This window comes from Falco biarmicus, chromosome 12, assembly GCF_023638135.1.
Source record: "Falco biarmicus isolate bFalBia1 chromosome 12, bFalBia1.pri, whole genome shotgun sequence".
NCBI classification, from domain to species: domain Eukaryota; kingdom Metazoa; phylum Chordata; class Aves; order Falconiformes; family Falconidae; genus Falco; species Falco biarmicus.
In genome coordinates, this window is record NC_079299.1 from 10,123,037 (window position 1) to 10,144,025 (window position 20,989).

General features: G+C 36.7%; 1 protein-coding gene across 1 annotated transcript in view; it reads left to right on the top strand.

Moving 5' to 3' along the window:
- Positions 1 to 20,989, top strand: part of USH2A (usherin) — a 390,408-nt gene that overhangs the window by 185,222 nt on the left and 184,197 nt on the right. The window contains exons 32-34 of the mRNA XM_056357449.1: positions 11,684 to 11,843; positions 12,329 to 12,500; positions 16,960 to 17,107. Coding sequence (XP_056213424.1) covers positions 11,684 to 11,843; positions 12,329 to 12,500; positions 16,960 to 17,107 — 480 coding nt within the window. The remainder of the gene's footprint in view (positions 1 to 11,683; positions 11,844 to 12,328; positions 12,501 to 16,959; positions 17,108 to 20,989) is intronic.

The window sequence follows — 20,989 nt, forward strand, 5'->3', positions numbered from 1 at the left end:
ATTAGAGTTGGAATCAGTGCTGAATAGGGTAGAGGCAGCTAAAAGAGTTCTGCCCACAGTTGAAAGCTTTCTTGTTAGCACAGTGGGTGCTTTGCATTCTCCCTGGCAGTCAGTGGAAAAGGCTATTTGAAGGCAATTAGAGAATCATAGAATCCAACCCTGCTGCCACGGGCAGGGACACCTTCCACTAGACCAGCTTGCTCAGAGCCCCATCCAGCCTGGTCTTGAATGCTCCCAGGGATGGGCCATCCACAGCTTCTCTGGGCAATGTGCTCCAGCGCCTTGCCACCCTCACAGTGAAGAGTTTCTTCCCAATACCTAATCGAAATCTACCCTCTTTTAGTTTAAAATCATTCCCCCTTGTCCAGTCACTACAGACCCTACTGTAAATAAAAGTCTGTACCCATCTTTCTTATAACGTACCTGTAAGTATTGAAAGGCTGCTATAAAGGCTCCCTGAAGCCGCCTTTTTTCCAGGCTGAACAACCCCAGCCCTCCCAGCCTGTCTTCATAGGAGAGGTGCTCCAGCCTCCAGGCCTCTGAGCATCTTTGTGGCCTCCTCTGGACCTGTTCCAACAGATCTATGTCCTCCTTATGTTGGAGGCGCTAGAGCTGAACTGTACTCCCTAAGTCAGAATCTGTCTTATTAAAAGCTTCTGGGATCCTCATTGCTTACCTTTCCAGGATCACTGTTCATACAAAGGATGCATAAGTGGTGAAAATTTCCACCGTCTATTCTAGGGGAAATGTAGAAAATGAAGGCAATTATCAGTAGTGGAAATTAACCCATGTTGGTACAGTATGTAAATAGCTTCCTTTTGAAATCTGAATTTCATACTGACTTCAACTTTGGAGCTATTTATGATCACTTAATTTTCTTAGTCATTTCTGATCAAGGAACAATAATTTAATCAAATTGACAGGGTCACATGCTCTCATGAGCTGGCATGCTAGCCATATCGAAATAACTATGGTACTTTTTGATAGTCTTAAAAGGGTAAAAGTGTTATTTTCATTTCAACTAAATGTGTTTGGAATTTTTAGAGATGGCTCTTGAGATTTAATACCATTGTTGCAGTGTCACATCACAATTTTTAAGCTTTTATATTGTACTGGGAATTAAAATACACGCATAATTGAAGTCTTGCTCCTAAGTTTACAGGCAGAGATAAAGTACATAGAAAGCTAGTCAAGGAAAACTCAGTGAGGTATGCTGAAGAAATTAAAAAAATGAAAAATAAATATTACCAGAAAAAGAGAGATACAATTCTTAGCTTAACTATGAAAAGAAGTTGCATGGCAGAGACTGAGGCAGAATAAACAGATTGTAGTTAGAACTAGAACATAATTTAAAATATTTGCAGACAGGACAGGAAAATCCAGGGAACTAAACTAAGTTTAAAACAATCGAGAGGAAGTACATGATGACTTCTTCCACTAAAAAGCCTGTCCATAGTGATGCTTCTTCAGGAGGTACATGAATCAACGCTGTAGTGCTCCAGCCAGAGAACCAAAAAATATTGAAGCAACTAGACTAAAATAATTCCTTGCTCCTACACCTTACCACCAGGTAACAGAGTGCTTCTTAGAGGTGGAACCGCTGCGGGGGAAAGCCACAGGCTCTGCAAGATCTGTGGCCTTTGCGTGCTATCATTTCAGTTGTGGTCATGACAGGTATTCACAGGCTTCAGCAGAGATGCTGAGGGCATGAATGGGCATACAGATTAGTCTGCTCCTCGAGGATTTCTAACTGGAGCAGCAGTACATCAGGTTACCTATGAAGCATAAGGAAGTTTTAGTTGTGAGTTCTGTGTTCTCTTCGTAAGTTAGGTAGAGGACTGCGGTTTACTCTGGCACCTTCTGAAAGCACCGCTGTTTAAAACATGCCTCTTATAGTTGTGTCCCTGAGTGTTGCAAGAAAATTCAGGAAGATGACACCAATAGTGTAAAATAAAGTAGTTACATTCCCAACAATGACTACTGACATATAGTGTCTGTTGCTTTTCTGCAAGAAAGAGAAAGTACCAATTATAAAATCTAAAAAGTCTAGCTGGAAAGAAAAAGAATTGTGGAGCAGCGGGACAGAAAAATATACTATGTTCTACATACACGAGATTGGAGGGGGGAGAGGGTTGAGGTGAAATACGAAAGCCTCTTAAGGGTTTGCCACTTGTGAATTACTCATCTCACTCACACTGGTAGGCGTAAATGCATAATTCCAATCTGTTCTTATTACTTATTTATAACATGCAGTAGAATGTAAATTCTATGCCTCCTTTGTAGAAGCTTAACATGCCAGCTAAGGTATGCAGATATTTCAGGGAGCCTATACAGACAACTTTCTTGGCATAGCGCACTGTTGCCAATTAAAGGGCATAAACTTCCAACAATAAATTAAACTAGCTCTCCCCCTCTTCTTACAGGAGGAATATAGACAGGATGTAAGAAATAAGTGAGAGGATCAACACATAATAAGAAAAGCATTCATCTTGAAATAAACTACTCTGCATTATTATTATTTATGATAGTTACTGTTATTAATAAAGTACATGTGGGATAGAGAAAAAGCCTGCAACAACCACTGAATTTATGAGACTGGGGACAGATGCATGCTCTTTCTTTTATATCGCTGGCACTGATCGATTTGTATTTTTCCCTGATGATGGTTTATGCCATTATAACTGTTTGGTGGCTCCTTACTATTGAGTTATGGTTGCAAAGCACTTCACAAATGAGAGCAAGCCTCCGAACATTATATCCTAATCTGCACATCCTATAGATACGCCATAATACAGAGCAGCTGACTGCACCACCTGTGATCTGTGTACCCACAAACATGATTTATTCTGGTAATCCCAGTTTAATGCATCACATCAGATTTGGCAGTTATGTTATCTGATGACATTACTGACACTACATGACATAACTAAGTAGTGCAACATGTCAAGTTGAAAAAAACTTTGGGCTTTTCAGAGTTTTGGTGTTGTTTGGGTTGGTTGGTTTTGGTTTTTTTTTTTGCTTTGTTTTGTTTTGGTTTTTTTGTGTGTGAGTATATGTTTTGAAAATAAATGTAAAGCAAGTAAACTTTTCTTTGGAAAAAGGGGAAAAAGAAATAAAAATAATTTTCCTTAACCACATGTTGACTGTATTAATGACCCAACAGCTGGGGCTGATTGTTCCAGTAAGGGCAGAGGAGAAGAGGTAGAAGTACAGCGTATTTTACTATGCTGCTAATTCCATGGCTAGCTGAAAACTAGCTCAGCTTTTGTAGTCTTGCAACAGATTTAACTTGCTGTAAATTGTCCTGTTTAGGAACAATGCTCAGAAGCTGAGTCCTCCCACTATCCTTGTTCCAGCACTACAGTAATGTTTTAGCAAAACCCTTTATTCTCTGACTATAATTCAGATACACAGAGCTGTTCCAGTTCTGAGAAGGTGATAGTATCTCTTCTACAGAAACTCTTAAATCACATGATGCCTTGCCTGAATAGTGAGAGCTGTTCTCTAATCATCTTGCATGCCTGGTACTATACAAAACGGTGGAACGAGTTACCCATAATGGATGTAAAATGTATATATTACTAAATATAGCTCATAACCTATAAATCACTAATCTGTAACCTCTATTTTATAGCAGTTGAAACAGCCAGTGTCAAAATTTTCTTGCTTAGATTCCAATTTCTGGTCTGAGCGTGCTGTCTCAAGTTTTTGCTTGCGTGATGAATTTTTGTTGACTATTTTGTTGATTAAAACAATTGTTTTGGGGTTAGAATGGTATTTTGCAATTTAGTATGCATAATCAATTTTAAGAAGTAAAGATATTCTAGTAAAATTGTTTACTTTTTGACAAAGAAAATATTTCCTTTGGAAATTAATTTCTTTCCTCTCATCCCTCTTTTTCTTTGCTTAGGAAGGAAAGCTTGACAAATAGAATAAGATACAGTGCAGAAGAGTTCTAAGTAGTCTCAGATATAGAAATCTTGCAGGAGTCTTACAGATTTGCAAATTGCAGTGATGCTTATAAAAATAATTTGAAAAACATGATGTTGGTATTTAATATCTGTCCCCCAAAATCTGATTTATAAATATAAACTTGAATCTTCTTGTTAGTGGTAGATGTTCCATGATTTTGGGTGGGATGAGTTTCTCTGAAAATTCAACTTTTTTGGATGTCCTTTTCCCCCCTGTATTATTGAAAGGGACTTCATGGAAACACAGGGTCCTAATTGCTTTTCTGTGTAGCACTTAATATCTTATATACATGTATGATGTGTCATCTTTGTTTCCTTTTCTCAGGTTGTTTTTTCAGCCTCTCTTCCTAAGAGAGTGTACATAAGCCTGTGCTTTCTCACTGCCATTTTCCAGACAGACACTATTTCTGCACTCTGTAATATATGCTATTCCAGTTGAGACTGCACTATTGATTTATTTAAAATGGATAGTAATAGTTGCTGTATTACTTACCACGTGTTCTTGTATAACTTAATATCTTACTGGCTTCTCTTACCACAGTGGCACATTCATATGTGCTCTTCAGTAGGTTGTAAAAGTGACAGTCAGGCACTTCTCTTGACCTGATACAATTAACTCAGCACCAAATGTAAGGTGGTTCTGAATTCTGTTTCTTCCACTGCAGTAAAATCAGAATTACTTGGGAATGCCGGATGTACTTCTGTTAGTGAGCCGAGGGATTCTTGGTCACACGAATGTCAATCCAGAGTAGTTCCAGTTTTGTAGCAGCAGGTATGTGAGATTCAAATTCACAACAAAGATGCCTAGCACAAATATATTTCCCAGTTGTGAACATAAAGCTGAAGTAATACACAAGAAAAATGTTCAAAACATTTTTTTTTCCTTTTTCACTCTTTTGGACGTGAAGTTGATTGAGAGATCATGGTTCTTATTGATGTATACTAACAAATCCCCTCTATTTAAGCTGATAGCAATACAGTGACTGGATTGGAAGCATTCATGAATGGAAATTTTCATTTAAATCTTAAAATGGGGCTACATTATGCCACATGATGTGCAAAGAAATTACAAAGAGAGAAATAAAACTATGATAGTGATATTGGTATGACCATAATTCTCTTCGTCTGGTAAAAATTAACATGCTCTGTCCCCTTTCTGCTTTCTCCCCCTCCGGCTTTCAAACTCACCTTATTTGTCCAGCTGTTGTAACGAGGTAAACTAGGAAGACAATGCATGGTTTTAATTCTACTAAACAAAGATGTAACTTGGAAGCTCATTAGGTTCATTTGATGCTCAGTGTTTGCACTGGCTGGTTATGTGTTGTTTTGACAGCAAGAGAAGCCTTTCAAAAAACCAGGGACATGGCTTTAAAATAAAAGACTGGAATCGTTGTATTCCAACTTTTGCCATGGGAAAGGAATAATATGCATGTTTAATTAAAAAGATGTGTACTTTGCTCTAGGGAAATTAAAAAAAAAAAAAGGAAAAAGGAAACAATAATCAGGAATGGATGCTAATGTGGGCTTGTGAAATGATCAGGATGAAACATTTGAGGGATGAATTTGTGCTCAGATAAGTACAAGAGTTTGGGCTGATTAATAGCAGAAAGGTTTTCTGGGCAACAGTTAAAGATTGTAAGAGCATAACTGTTACTGAAGAGCACTGTTACTAAATGTGAAAACAAATAGACCTTACAATCTCTGCTATTAAAACACAAATATATTTAAAAGCACTAAAGTACTTTGGAGCTACCACTTTTCCAGAAGTGGAACTGTAGTTCTATATTAATATTCTATATATATGAAGTATATTCATGTAATATCTTTATTAGGTGTTTGAAACAATTGCAAGCTGAAATGATTAAAGATCCTTTGGTTTCACATTTGCGCTGAAGAGTATTTCTTCTAGAATAGAACTTTTACACAGAGTCTAACCCATGACTCTCATGGTTTCGTTGTTCCCATATGATACATGGTTTTGTGCAATGCTCTTGAATTCCTCAGATGGGGCCTGGAAATTGTATATACTTTTCTGAACTCTTCTGAAGTGTATAAATCTTAAATGGAAATGCGGATTTACTCTTTTATGAGTAATTTGGAAAACAAGGGATATTTACTGCTGAGCAAATAGCTTCTAAAACACATCAGCATTTGTTGGCCAGCTAGAAGCAAAGTTGGTTTGTCCACATGCCATTGCGTCAGTCTTTGCTGGCTAGAAAGCAGAACAGCAGCTTACGGTGCTTCCTGAAAATAATTATTTGTGACCATGAGTTTATTTGTGTCTCTTTATTTCTTGCCCTTGTTTTTAGTGGCTTCAAAAAATTCTTTCAATTCTCACTCTGGAACATTCTTAATTAATATCCAGCAGAATTTGATGTTAACTTCGAAGACAGCTGTTGGTTTTTTTTCAATTAATGGGCCAGTGCCACATGTGAAAGGCCATTCATTGCTAGTCTATACAGTTAGCTATTGTGTGAGCATGCTGTTTTCTTGGACCTGACCAAGTTGCCTGAAGCAGGCAAGTGGTGTCATTTGTGACACCCTGTTTTTTCTGAAAGATTTTCAAAGTAGTGATGAGTATGGCATGGGGTTCACAGATCTGTGAAAAAGATGCAGCATTAGTATTATACCTTCCCAGGAGGAAGGTTGTATGTTAGTGATGGTTCTTTGAGAGTCAATATAATTAAGTGACTGGTGCTTTATAAATACAGAAAGCGGGATATACTGTTCTAAAAGTTATGTATGAGTTGTTGCTTGCTTTCAGAAAATGGTGGAAGGGATAGAACTGCTAATGAAGTCTGATGGAGCAAGCTTGATAATACAATCTTGGCACTTTATGGTTTTTTTTTTTTGGGGGGGGGGGGGATAGTGCATAAAGATCAGATGCAGATATTTTTGTGTTTAGTGATGCAGATTTATGGTCCCAAAGAGTTTACCTTCTAATTAAATATTAAATTACTGTGAGTTTATTTAACAAACTATGAGAAAGAAGATGAGAGAACAGAATAAGGATGTGAGTAATGAGCTGAAGCAGTCATACAGTCTACCTACGTAAACAAACTAAACAAACTGGTGATTGGAATTCTTTGGAAGTTTTTCATCTTCATACTCTCTCAGCAGGTTTTCTTTGTTGTGCTGCTAACAATCCCTTGCTACAGTGCTGCTGTATTATTTTCCTTTGACTATAGCAATAGCATAGCTATCGTCTCAATTATTTTCTTGAGAGAGACTATGTGGGGCTCCTTACGCAAGTCACGCTTCAACTGAGTGCTCACTAAGACAGGACTTTGCCATTTCTGTCCCTTGCAATAGCTGCCTGAAACCAGGGAGAGTGGAAATAGGGTGGAAGAGCGGAGGGAAGGAGGGTATGTGACTCTCCTGCTGGAAACCTGAATATAGAATGCTGCATGTTACAGAAAAGTTAAAACATTGTAGACATTACTACCATGTTATTTTTGAACTGTGACGTACTCTGACAACTTGATAGTAAAACTCGTGTTTTGAGTCAAGTTCTTAAATCTCTAATTTCAGCGTTGTTGGTGGGGGTTTTTTTGTTTGTTTGTTTTTTTAACTCTACTAACTATGTTTTTCTTTCTAGCTTGGTAACATCTCTCAAATTCCATGCTAAAAGTAGCACTGTAGTGTTGCATATTATCTTTCAATGACTACCCATTAAATTTGATCAAAGCAAAGTGAATGTTCTTATTGACCATGCAAACAGGGTCATTCTTTATTCTTTCTGTCTCATGCATTGATTGTGCTATCAGGACTTATGCTAGTGGTTATTAGAAACTGGATATATACCAACCACTGTAGTTAGATTTACCATGATATTTAAGATAGTTGCCTTGGTTAGTGTGGGAAGTTTCACATATACCACATTTATAATAAACATATTGGTATGCAAATGTCGATTTTAATAATAGTCACTATTGTTAGCAATTCTCTTGCAGACATATGAGTTTAAAAAGAATTTAGTTTGTTCGTATTGCCTCTGAGATCAAAGAGATGAAAAGGCAGATTCATCCCTTCACTCCTGGCCCTCCCCCTCCCCCCCTTTTTTTTTTTGGGGGGGGGGGGGGCAAGTAATGACTTTAAAAAAGATATGTGGGGGTTTATTTTAGTTTTCTTCTTCTTTTTCTTTTTTTTAATGCGAAAAATGCATAATTATTTTTCCTGGCTATTTGCTACCTTAATAGGATGATTTAAGGGAATCCTGTACCCCCAAGATAATATCTTTTTTCTTTGCCTTTTGGTGCTTTTTGCCCTTCTGAGTCCAGAAATGAGTACAAGGCCAAATCCTGAATTTAGGTTTTACTCAGTAAACCTCTATAATTTTTAAGTTTAGCTTTGTTTTGGTAAGAATTGATTTAAGGGAGTAGTTACTGGAAAATTGTAATAACAAGCATTGTTTACTATTTTAAAGTAATGCATGTGATTGGAATTGTGGAACACACAGGAGTATAACCTGATCAAGTATATGTGTAAGAAAAATATTTCAGTTTTTGCTGTGTTAAAAAGAAAATAATTGCTTATTGGGTTCATTTTGTAAATTGAGATCAATGAAATTCTTCCAGCAACGGCATGAAATCAATTGTAAAATAACATATAATTCATGCCTTGTATTGTAAATTATAGTTTGTTTGACATTAATCACTGAGTTTTCCATGCACTGGGGTGCATTTTCTTGTAACACATTTCTGGATAATGCTTGTGGATCCATTTCTAATGTATTTGAGAGTGATCTGTTTTTCATGTCCACAATTGCCTACATTTGATCTTATGCAAATCATGCAATCAAGCAAATGGAAAACAAGGCATTGTTGCTAGAGGACCTTGACAAACAGTGGCTTTGTGGTTTTAAGAACCTCCTCCCTCCTCATTCAGAATCATGTTTGTCTCTGTAGTTGCTTGAATCCATTGATCCATTAGGAAACACTTTGAACTTTAAATAGGAAAATATTTGCCAAATCAGATTGTGGCAAATAACTGCATCAATTATGATGTAATAGGATTTTTATTGTTCTGTTTGTTAGTTTCTGGCTCTAACCTTTTAGAAATACTACCTACTTTATATTTATGGGCTCATCCAAACCTTAATGAAATCTATGGAGAGATTTGCATTGACTGCAAAGCTCATGCATTGAGTGCCATTCCTAAGTCTCTAATTTCTGAGTTTTCTTCTCCTGCTCCCACTAACGTAATTTTTCTTTTTAGCCTTTATCCCACCTAAACCTTTCAGATTCCATAGAAACTTTCTATTTGGCATTTATTAGTCAAAATACATTGGCATTATTGAATCAAGAGGAGGAATAAGATTTCCTTTGATCCTGGTGACACATTGCTTTTTTTCTTTATTTTATCTTTCTACTCCTTTTTTTGACCTCTTGCCTTCTTCCCTCCCCTCTCAATATGATTATCAGTTGATTCTAAAGGATCTTGTTGTTCGTATGTTCTCTGTTTCTATTCCTTGTTATTCCTATTCTTTTAAACTTTGCTTGTCTCCCTGTCTTGTCTTTTTTGCTTTTTCCATTCCAGGCACACATAGTAACTTACAGTCACTTGTGGGTTTGTTTTTTTTTTCAGGGAGGGAAATAAAACATTTTTTCCACCTTCATTTTTATTAATCCTTGACAAAGTTCCTTCCTCTTCAAATTTAACTGTATATTTCCAGAAACTCTTATGCATGCAAATAGTCTCAACAGCTACAGTGTGCATCAAATCATGGTTTCAGTACAAGCTACCTTTTTAGAAAAAGCAGTTCCTTGATGAGGAAATTTCCTTAAAGGAGAGAAAAATACTCCTCCCCAACCTGATCCCATATCTGTATACAAGGAAAACAGTGATTCATGTTAAACAAATGGAAAAGGAGAAATCCACTTTTTTCTTTTTTTCTTCTCCCTTCCCTTGTGTTATATTCACTCTGCTAAGTGAAGTGCCACAATGCGGTTTCAACTTAGAAGAATATGTATTCACTGTTTACAGGGACATGAATTAAATAGGTGCCATGGATTGCTGTCATCTGTTCATTTTAGGATTGCTAAAAGAAAAAACCTTCTGGTCACTTGTTTGCCCACCAGAACACAGAGTATCTGATACTTGTCTCACAGACCTCCATCTCCATCTGTACTTTTTGTGGCTTCTCTAATGGCAGCTGCAAGGAACAAGGGATCCAGGAAGGTGTACACTAATGAGGGCAATGCAGTTGGTGCAGTATGTGGAGTTTACTTTCTCTGGTTGCTGAGCCAGCTTGAGCACCTGCTCTGGAGTGTGCGTTCCCCCTCTCACCCACATAAGCACTGCTTAACCCTGGTAGAATCAGCCCCATTATGTTGATTAAACATGTCACTGTGTTACAGGCATTCACTTGATTTTTTTTTTTTTTTTTTTTGGTTATGGCATTTTCTTTTAACTCACAGTTTGCCGTGTTCTCCATAGAACAATACCACTGAGTGATAGTGTGTTTTCAATAAAAATGCACGAGATTGTTCTCCCCTCATACAGAGTAAAGTAAATCAAAAGGAATTCTCTTCCAGCAGGAACTGGAGGCATTATATGAGGGGAAAACCAATGAGAAAGAAGTTGGGTCTACAACATTTCTGCTTTAATGATGCCTTTGTCAGTTGCAATTTTGAATTGGTGCTTACATATGGATTTGTACAAAATGATAGTTTGATACTATTTGGCTCTGAAAACACTAGTATTTGTTACCTCTTGCAAAAACGCAGAACTTTTCTGGCATACTAAAAATGTGTATCTATAACATATGCATTTTACTTGTATACCTTATATTGTTGCCAAAACCTCAATTGTAAATTCCTTCTTAAAGGATTTGCTCATTAAAATCTGTGATTTGTACTTTAATAAAAAAATGGAAAAGATTAGAAAATTATATCTGCATTACTGTCCTGTAATGTTTCTGATAAACATTCCTTTATTAGTATAGGGAAGAATATATGATGCTAAAGATCTTTTAGAGTACTTATTCAGCAAAGTTGCTACATTTTATTCCCCTTTTTTTGTGGTAATTGAAACTCAAGATAGCTTCATCGTAAAAAGACCTGTTTAACAGTCATTTTGTTATAGCATTAGACAGGTTTTCTTTATAGAAATGTATTTTACAAATGTTTGGTATTCATGCAGCTGAAGAGAAACAGGCAAAGAGAGAACAGACCATTATTAGTGGTGGCAACAATGAGTTTCCTTTGTGTTCATGCTTATAGTGAAGTCTGCATGGAGTGAGTCATTGTATGTATTGATGCTTGACATTCATGTATCATACAGCACATTTTAAAAAAAAACCGCAACACCAAAACCAACAAACTGGCTGTGTTAATGAACCTGTACTTGTTTTTCAATTAATTTGATTTGATTTAATCATCTTAAAGTTGTTCATTTACTGCTGTAGAAAATTGATGTAGTATGTAGCACCTAAAAGGCTAACATTTTTGTTTTGGTAGTGTATGTTCTAGTGTAACTGTACTATATAATGCGGTCATCTCAACCAAAGTACATCTACACCTATTAGTAGTCAAAATCTGCAGTTATTAAAAAAACAGTACCTATTCACTCCTCTGGGACAAGGCTGAAACATTAAAGAGATACAGGTCCCTCTTCCTTTTGATTTTCTGAATTCACTACCCTCTGGAAGTTACAGAAAAACAAGGTAAAATGAATATACAAAGTAAATTCGTATTCCTTTTTTGCCCTAGATTTAGCAGTTTTTACGCCACACCAGTTTCTGCTCACTGCATGCACGCTTGCTGGCTGTACAAACAGTTCCCAGGTCACCTTGTTTACAGCACAGCTGCCACCATCTCACGTAGATGCCCCGGTCCTGACGGTTTTGGATTCTAGAACAATATATGTACAGTAAGTAAGGATTTCTTCTTTCCTGACAACACAATAGTGCATTGGTTTATTCAAGAATTCCAGTGAGTTCAATCAGGAGAAGGGTTTGTGACATAAAATTAAATTTATTATGATTAAATGCATAGAAGTGATTAGTTTAGTGGTTCTGTGAACCTTCTGATTATCACTTGCCAACTTAATTTCCATTTTGTCTTTACGCAATCAGTATAACCTACATATGGGCATAGCCTCTGCAAACTTCAGTGCAGGGAATGTTCTGGTGATATGCCCATTTTGTAGCCCCTGCTTTGTGTGCTGCTCTAATCTTTTATCTATTGAGTACAAATACTGCATTAGAGGTATCCTTAGATTTGTTTTCATGGTTGCATAAGTATGTTTTCAAATTCTCAAAATAAACCCCACAAAGTTCCCTAAACAAAGCCTTACATTTTTCAGTATGGTCTGACTCTTTGCTGGTCTTAATCATATTTTGCTCTTATTTACAGATGGAAAGAACCTGTAGAAGTAAATGGAATCCTAGATCGCTATATAATTTATATTGCCAACAATGAGCAGAATTTTACAAAGTGGAACGTAATCTATAACAACACAGAACTTTTTCTGGATTTTACTATTCAGCAGCTTTTCCCGGGTACTGAATACCTCATAAAACTAGCTGTAAGTTGTAAAGATGTGTAGTAGAGGTGTAAAATGGTGAAAAATATTCTGTTTTTGTTAACATCTTAAATACTTAATCGTTCATGTATCCACTTTAACCTGTTCTTTCTGAAAGTGGATGAGCCTTCCTGAACAGCAGTATGTGTTTTGTTTCAAAACAGGCCCTCAAAAAATGTATGTAATTTAAGCACAGATTTTCTTCAAGGAGAAGTTGGATGATAACTGATAGAAAATTGACCAGAAATATAAGAAAGACTTTAAAAATATTTCCTGCCCCCAACTAACAAGAAAACAGTGAATGTATTTGAAAATGTTAGCCTTTCGTATTTTGTACCAAGATGATTTGTTCTTTCTTCGTAAAGTCTGTATGTAGAAGGAAATGGCAGGGAGGGAAAGAGTTCAGTGTAAAGTAGCAGTCTGTTTATTCAAAATACTTTTAAAAACCTTGCTGTTTTCATTGCATTTCTTTATCATTGGTTTTATTTTGTGATGAAATAGAACAGCTTCAGCTCACTAACAAACCTGAAAATATGTGCATGAAAGCATGGGATTGTCCCTTGTTTTAAGCACACTTCATTTTATAACAATACCTATATAAGGATATTTGCTTTGATAAATGCCATAGAAAAATATTCTGCTCTTGATTATGAATAAATTTACATTTATGTAGACTGGGTATGCATTCATTTTTTCTTAACATGCTCTTGAATGTTCTAAATATTATACCACAGAAAATAAACTACCTTCAGGTCATGACAAGGATCTGACTTGAACTTGAAAAAACAAGGATATTCAGTCTAATTAAAGCTTAGATTCATGTTGAAATTAATTCATTTGTGCCTAGATATTTCAGCATAGTAAATTGTATAGCATACAAAATAGCGCCATGTCCGAAACTAAGGCAGTACTTCAACAAGCATGTTATATGCCTTTATAAGCAAGCAGGGCAATCAAACAAATTTGTGCTGTCCTCCACTCTGCCAAAGCTCTTCTCTGCTCCTGCCCAACTCCTGTACACGGGGGAACAAGGAGAGACGATCAGGGGAGAATTAACAGCTAGAATCTGGGACTGCTTCTTTTGGTGGCTTTGCTTTGGGATATGTTAAAATAAGCAAGTGTTGTGTGGACTTTGTTTTTACTTCATCAAAGTGTACACCTTTTCTAGAAGTTACTGAATACATTTTTAGTATTCCTAAATTAATGTAGAAATTCTCATTTCTTTTGAGTTTTGTTTATTTAATATTTATATTGCATCAGTGGTAACTAGAAAGTAAGAAAAGATAATTTCTTCTGCTGATGAAGATAACCAGATTTACCTGGATAAGATGCAATGGTCTGTGATAGACAGGTTAGAAGATCTAAATGTCCTTGCAGCTTTGAAATTTGCAAGTCTAAAAGGGCATGAAATGCCCAGTATCTTTCAGGTGTGATAGGTTTCTTAAATCATTTGGACCATTGTATTTAAAACTTGTCAGACTAGTTTGAGAAGAATGTAATATTAGAGATTTTCAAGTTATGAAGCTTAAATATAGCCTAATGTTATACTTGATGAAAGGAAGACAAAATAACAACAGCAAACACACCCCCCACCCCAAAACAAACCAACCACACCACACACACACACCCCAAATCAAGCACATATATACCTGGAAAGAAATGTTAATATTTAGTGTTTAATATATAATTTGATCTGAAATTTGGTAAAACTTTTCAAGTAAAAGCAGCAATAGAATATCTTCAACAGTATAAACTTAACTAAATGTTTCCTTTTTTTTTTTTTTTTTTGTTAAAAAGAAGTATTTCTATCAGCTAGAACCTTTTTCTTTTCCTTGTTTCACAAGTAATAATAATTTTGGTTTGTATCCATGCAAAAACTAGTTTTGGTTTACGTGGGAAATAAGTTGAGTTAACAAAAGTAGCAGCTTTGATCACAGGAATCAGGATCCACATCGGAATTTGCAGCACCTCGCAGGCTGCTGGCTTTAACTTTTGTGCGACACGTTAATATAAGCACATTAAATAAAATTAAAAAAATGTTTGTCCTTGCATGCTGTTACCAATTTTCACAATTGATTACTGCCTTTAGTATGTAGCAATTGCATTCATAAATGAGAGCAACAGCTTTTAAAAGCAAATCTAATGTATCTTTCCAAAAGTCAGCTGGCGAGTTCTAAGATCATGTCTCTGTGGATTAGTGCAAAGGAACTTGCTTTTGCTCTGTTCATGCTCGAAGCTGGCTGGGTGTGAGCCACACCAATCTGAAAGCGAATGAAAAGCTGAAAGGCTGCATTTAGTAGCTGGGATGGCACATCCCTTTATATGACTTGACTGCTTTTGTGATTTACCTGTTAAACAAGTATCTCCTGAAGGCTGTGTTGTGTGGGTACGCTAGCTTAGGTGATAGCTGGAAAATCACTGTGTGGTCTTACATGGTTTGTATCTGTCCCTTGGCTGTCTACATGCTTTGGTATTTTTTCAAATTTTGCCTCAAATGTGTTTCTTGGTGATGTTCGGAATAGCACAATGGGGCTCAATTGAGGTGTAGGATTTCATAGCTTTGAGCATCACTGGATGTTATTGCCAGAGTCCCAGAGATGCCCAGTCCATTTGGATATACTGATCTAAAATCCCACTATTTAAAATACAGATGAGCTTTCTTTCACTAATTTTCATTAGAAGAGTCAGAAAATTTATACCCCACCAAGATTCAGAGATACAAAAATTAAACTTCACGAAATTCAAGGAATAAATGAATGGGAAAGCCCTTACCTTGAGTTACCGAGCCCCTTGAGTGAAAAAGCCCTCCACTGAGGAAGGCTTGGTGTGGTATTTCTTCAGCGAGGCAGAAAGGAATGTACAGTGAAGAGGCCTTACAGAGCTGTTCTTTTTGGCTTCTTTATGAAGCCAGTAGATGTGAAATCATTTGAAGAATAGCCTGCCTTTGCTGGAAGGATGATGTTCTTAAATCTCTTCCTTATCAAAATGCTAACAGTTGTTTGAGCATCCTTCTAAGCTGATTTTTTTTTTTTTTCCTAAATGCTATCATGTTTAAAGTAAATGCCATTTTCACGTGTTCCCAAAACTGAGGCTGGATTCTTTTATCTTTATTTGATAGCCCAGACTGAACACAGGGAGTCATTCTGTAGTTGTGTTGGAAGTGCAATTTCCAGTGAAATCAAAACAATCTTGGTGTATAAAATAGCCTCTCATTTACAAACAGTTCTTATTTTTACCCATGGGGCTAGTATAGACTTTTGGAGCAGGGTAGGAAATATGTTGACTGCTCCCTGATTTGAAACACACTGGGAAATGGGAAATTGAAGTTAATCCTTTCAGATAAAATATACTATATTGAAAGAAACATTTTATTCCTGAAGAATTGGACAGCAAGGTTATTTTTCCTTTGTGTGCTGATGATCCAGAGCAGGCTACTTGTCCACTTCAGCACATGGGTTACTCTTAAAAACACAGGTGATCCCATAAGTTTTAATTAAGAGTATGTCTGAATCTGAATCTTTGCTGAATTCAGCTTTTGATTTATTGCTTAACAGTAAAATTAAAAATAAACAATAAACTAAACCAAAAATCTTTAAATCCAGTACAGAGTTGATGTATTCCTGTATAAATATATTTTTTTAACTTCTGTAAGAACGCCTGTCTCTTACTGATCTTAGTGCAAGTAATTGGAAAATGTGTACACTTAAGGACCATAGCTACATAGTCTTATATTTGTGCATGTAAAACTTTAATAGCCAGTTATATGGGGCAATATGCAAATTTTGTAACACATTGTATTGTTTCATAATCAAGCAAAATATAAAAATCCTGTAATCAATCTTTTCTTTTCTAGCAACTGAAATACAAATTATTTGAATGTTATCCATAAACATGTAATAACTGTTACATATTGATTTATAATAGAGTGGGTTTTCACTTTTTTAATTGCATCTGCACACCACGCTTCTGTGCTGTCATGAAGTGCAGGACTGTCTGAATGGCTGTTTTTTTCTCAATGATTATTCATCAAGATAACTTTTTAAGTGTGTTGCAGGTTTGTCAGTATATTCTATGTCTGGAACTTGTAAGAGCTTTTCAGTCAATTCCAGAAGAGTTTTGCACTGTAAACAATATATGTAGTACTGTCATTTTCTTTAGCTGCAGCTGCAAAAGCAGTGGAAATCTAATCGTGCTTATGACTCACAGTCAAATGAAAAATGCTGCACGTCCAACAGTAGTACAATGTTTTAGCTAGATTATACCTGAAAGCTAAATACCATGAGTAGCACATCTTGTTATTTAAGAAAAGAAATAAATCTATGCTAAGAAAAAGTATCTTCCATGAAAAGCATAATTTACTAAGTTTAGATATGTAAAAATTATAAAACTTTACAAAAAATCATGGCTGAAATTATCGGTATTAGATTGAAATATGTTTATTTGTTTTGATTCATATTTTAAGGCTTGCACTGGAGGTGGATGTTCAGTAAGCGAAGCTAGCAGAGCTGTAACAGATGAGAGTACACCAGAAGGTGTTCCTGCTCCAAAAGCCCAGTCATATTCATCCGACTCCTTTAACATCTCATGGACTAAGCCTGAGTATCCGAATGGTAAGTGAACTCTTTTAGCCTCAAGTTAAAAAGATGATTAGTAAAGGTAAATTAATATTCTAAATGGCAGCTTATATGTGGTGCTTAATTTTTAATGATCATTTTAGCACATAAAATACCTGAGATAGTATCATTGTCTGCAGCTAGGAGATTGTGGGTTTCAGCCTATTGTACAGTTTCAGTGGCTCAAAAGTGCTCCCTTTTGATAGTTCTTGTGTACTGCATCTCATTGTTTAATGTTTTCCAGGACAACTGAGCTGAGGAATAGGCATTCTTGGAGAGTTTCAGTCTAGGGTGTTCATTTCACCCTCCAATTAAACATTAATTTCTTTTATTTAATTGCTATGTAATAATCATTAGATTTGTGTTCTACGTAGTTGTCCTGAAGGTGCACATTTCCATGGCTGTGGAAGTTAAATAATAAACTTTCTTTTGTTTAGAAATATTTTCCATTGTGAAATACCTACCTGTAAAACTTTTGGACATATTTTACATTTCTAATGGTATTGCATAGTATCATATGACCTCGGAATTCACCTTGATTTTGTTATCATGCACGTAACAGTTTAAATCACAGCAGAGGACGCTATGCAGAAATTGCTGAATTTAAAGCAACAGAAATTGTTTTCTTCATTAGCTTATCATATTGATATATATAAATTATTTTTCACAGTGGTTTCACATGAATTTACTTTTTCCCCTGCAAGTTTTTTCCTGCTTTCACTTGTGGTAGAGCACATCCTACCTGTACAACTTTATTACAAGGTACTTTCAATGATTCCGCAAAAACTGCTGATTGTGAAGTTATATATATATGTAATATTCTATAAAGTCTTACATCAATTTAAGAAAGGAGTAAGAGTATGTCATCTGCTGTTAAAGAATTTATTTAATAATGGTTCTTTATGTGGGAGTCATATTGGAAGACTGCCTCCTAGCCCCTTAGAAACATTCTAACCCTGTTTCTAAAATCCCATCAGCATATGTGGCAAATGCTTAGAGGAAGGCAAGAAGGAAGGAAAAAGGGGAGGGGGAAGGAGGGAAAAGGGGGGAAGGAAGGCTGGAAGGCCATGTGTGTAGCTTAGTGGATAAAGTCTGAATAATTTTCAGTGCGATGGGCATTTTTTACATGTAATAGTTCATGTCAGGATCTGATTCTGTTATCCTTGCATTGTGGGAAAAAAATCCAAATAGTTTAGAGCGTGGTTTAACTATTCAAATAAATATATATGTTTATGTACACATATCCACGGCACAGGATAAAGACCTATAGTTTGATAAATAAATTTTCACAAGCTTCTTTTAAAACAACTAGAAGTTGGGAATACATGACTAAATTTGCATGCTGTATCTTGTTAATAAAGAATTTACTATGTAGAGCTTGGCTCTCCTTTTAAATTTAATAAATAGCTTGTTAGGAAACAAATGAGGGTGGTGTTTCAGACTTAAGGAAGAGTGGCTGGAAAGCTGCCCAGGGGAAAAGGACCTGGGGGTGTTGGTCAACAGCCGGCTAAACATGAGCCAGCTGTGTGCCCAGGTGGCCAAGAAGGCCAACAGCATCCTGGCTTGTATCAGAAATACTGTGTCCAGCAGGACCAGGGCAGTGATCACCCCCCTGTACTCGGCACTGGTGAGGTCGCACCTCAAACGCTGGGTTCAGTTTTGGACCCCTCACTGCAAGGGCATTGAAGTGCTGGAGTGTGTACAAAGAAGGACAGCAAAGCTGGTGAAGGCTCTAGGGAGCAAGTCTTATGGGGAGCAGCTGAGGGAACTGGGGTTTTTTAGCCTGGAGAAAAGGAGGCTTGGGAGAGACCTTATCACTCTCTACAACTATCTGAAAGGAGGTTGTAGGGAGATGGGTCTCTTCTCCCAAGGGACAAGCAATAGGACAAGAGGAAACGGCCTCAAGTTGCTCCAGGGGAAGTTTAGATTGGATATTAGGAAACATTTTTTCACCAAAAGGGTGGTCGAGCATTGGACGAGGCTGCCCAGGGAAGTGGTAGAGTCCTCACCCCTGGAGGTATTTAAAAGATGTGTAGATGTGGCACTTAGGGACATGGTTTAGTGGTGGACTTGGCAGCACTAGGTTAATAACTGAACTCAACAATCTTAAAGATCTTTTCCAGCCTAAATGATTCTACGCTTGTATGAAGTACAATATATAGCTTGTTAGGAAAGCTTTGAGTCTGAACTGGATGAACAACAGATGTGATAAAAATCAGGAAAACTTTATTAAGGAAATTATATTCTGTCCCTTGCGCTTCATCCATAGAAACTGAAAGTTTCAACAGCCTTGATGACAACACTGTTCATCTCTGCATTGGGGTTTTGAACGATGCATTTAATTACCCAATTTGCCATATAGCCTACTCCTCTGCAATCCTGTATACAACCTGTGTAGACCTCCTGTGTGTATTTCTCCACTTTAAAAATGTTCTTTGGTATTTTCACATCTTCTTACCATTTGAAGCCAATAGAGTATTTTTCCCTTGTTACTGTTATTTTTTGGTAATATGTGGATGCCATGCATGTTGCTCGTAGAGGGTTTTCCTTACGATCAGAACTGATGGAAGGGATTCAGCAAAGTCAGCTGCTGCTGCCCTGCCTTGCAGGGAAAGGCTGCTGGTTTTCACCTGTGTGCTCTTGCTGAGTGGTTGAGTGAAGAAGTTGCTACCACATGAGTGCTTGGCAGCCAGAAGGGCATTAGGGGCGTGGGGACTTTGTTTTTTTACCATAACATGCTCATACTTGCACAATGGTCGAGAAGGGATATGCAAATTTTCTCTCATTTTTCTTCTTTCTTTCCCCCATTTTTGGGGGAGTTTCAAAAAGATCATGTAACTGAATGGCACATTTTCCCATTCTCCTATTTCTTTCTTTCCAATTTCCCATTTCCATTCCTTTCCTTATTTCATAAAAATATATTTTTAAAAAGGCTCTAAAACTTTTCACTGAGCAACTGCTTAATCAGGAAAGCTTGCATTGTTCAGTGATTTTTTTGTTCATTCTCAGCATATCTTTTGGGCTGCCTAGTGGCCATGTCATTTATAATCGCTCTCTGTGTCAGTATTGTAAGATTGTATAGGAGGCTGAAAAATATCATAGTTGAGAAGACTGAAATATGATAAACAACAGGAAGAAGGAACTTTCTTTTTAAATTTTCTTACTTCAGCATTTTACTGATGTATTCTAATAGTCAGATAGAAGTTCTAATGTAGTAATATAGCTCTTTTTTTTTTTTTTTTTTTTTTTTTCAAAAAGGTAGAAACTGTTTCCCATTTCTGACTTAATTGGTTGAAACTTGGTGAGTTTCAGTATCCCAGGTGCAACTAGTGCTTTTTGAAATTACTGAACTTGGCTTTTTTCAGATGGAAACCTCAGAATTGCCAGGATTTGCATATCATACATCATCACCCCCTTGGTAGATCTCTGGGGCCATTCCTCTCTCTCCTTCCTTCTTTCTTCTGATACTATATGACAGAAGTTACTGTTTATTTCCATGGGCTGGGGAAGCTTGTTAGCTGTTGCTGATGTTGAATGGGTGTGTAGGCTGACTGGGGGGTTGGACAGCACAGACTGTGCTATCGTCTCTTGATATATATGGTGTCCAGCTGCTTGCTACTAAACAGAGAAAGTGAAGGGGGATTAATATGCTATCCTTGAGGCCAAAGGTGGCAAATAGGATTAAAGGTTACTTGGCTTCTTCATAAGGATGGCTCAATGGGGGAAGTCAATGTTTGAGAAAAGGGACCATCTAGAAGTCAAAGGCTAATGTTATCCAAACATAGATATTGAATTTCTGGGCCCTAGTTTTGGTTGAATTTAAGGCTGTTTTATGTTATTTTGTGAAAAAAAATCCTTTCATAGAAAATGGGAAATGAT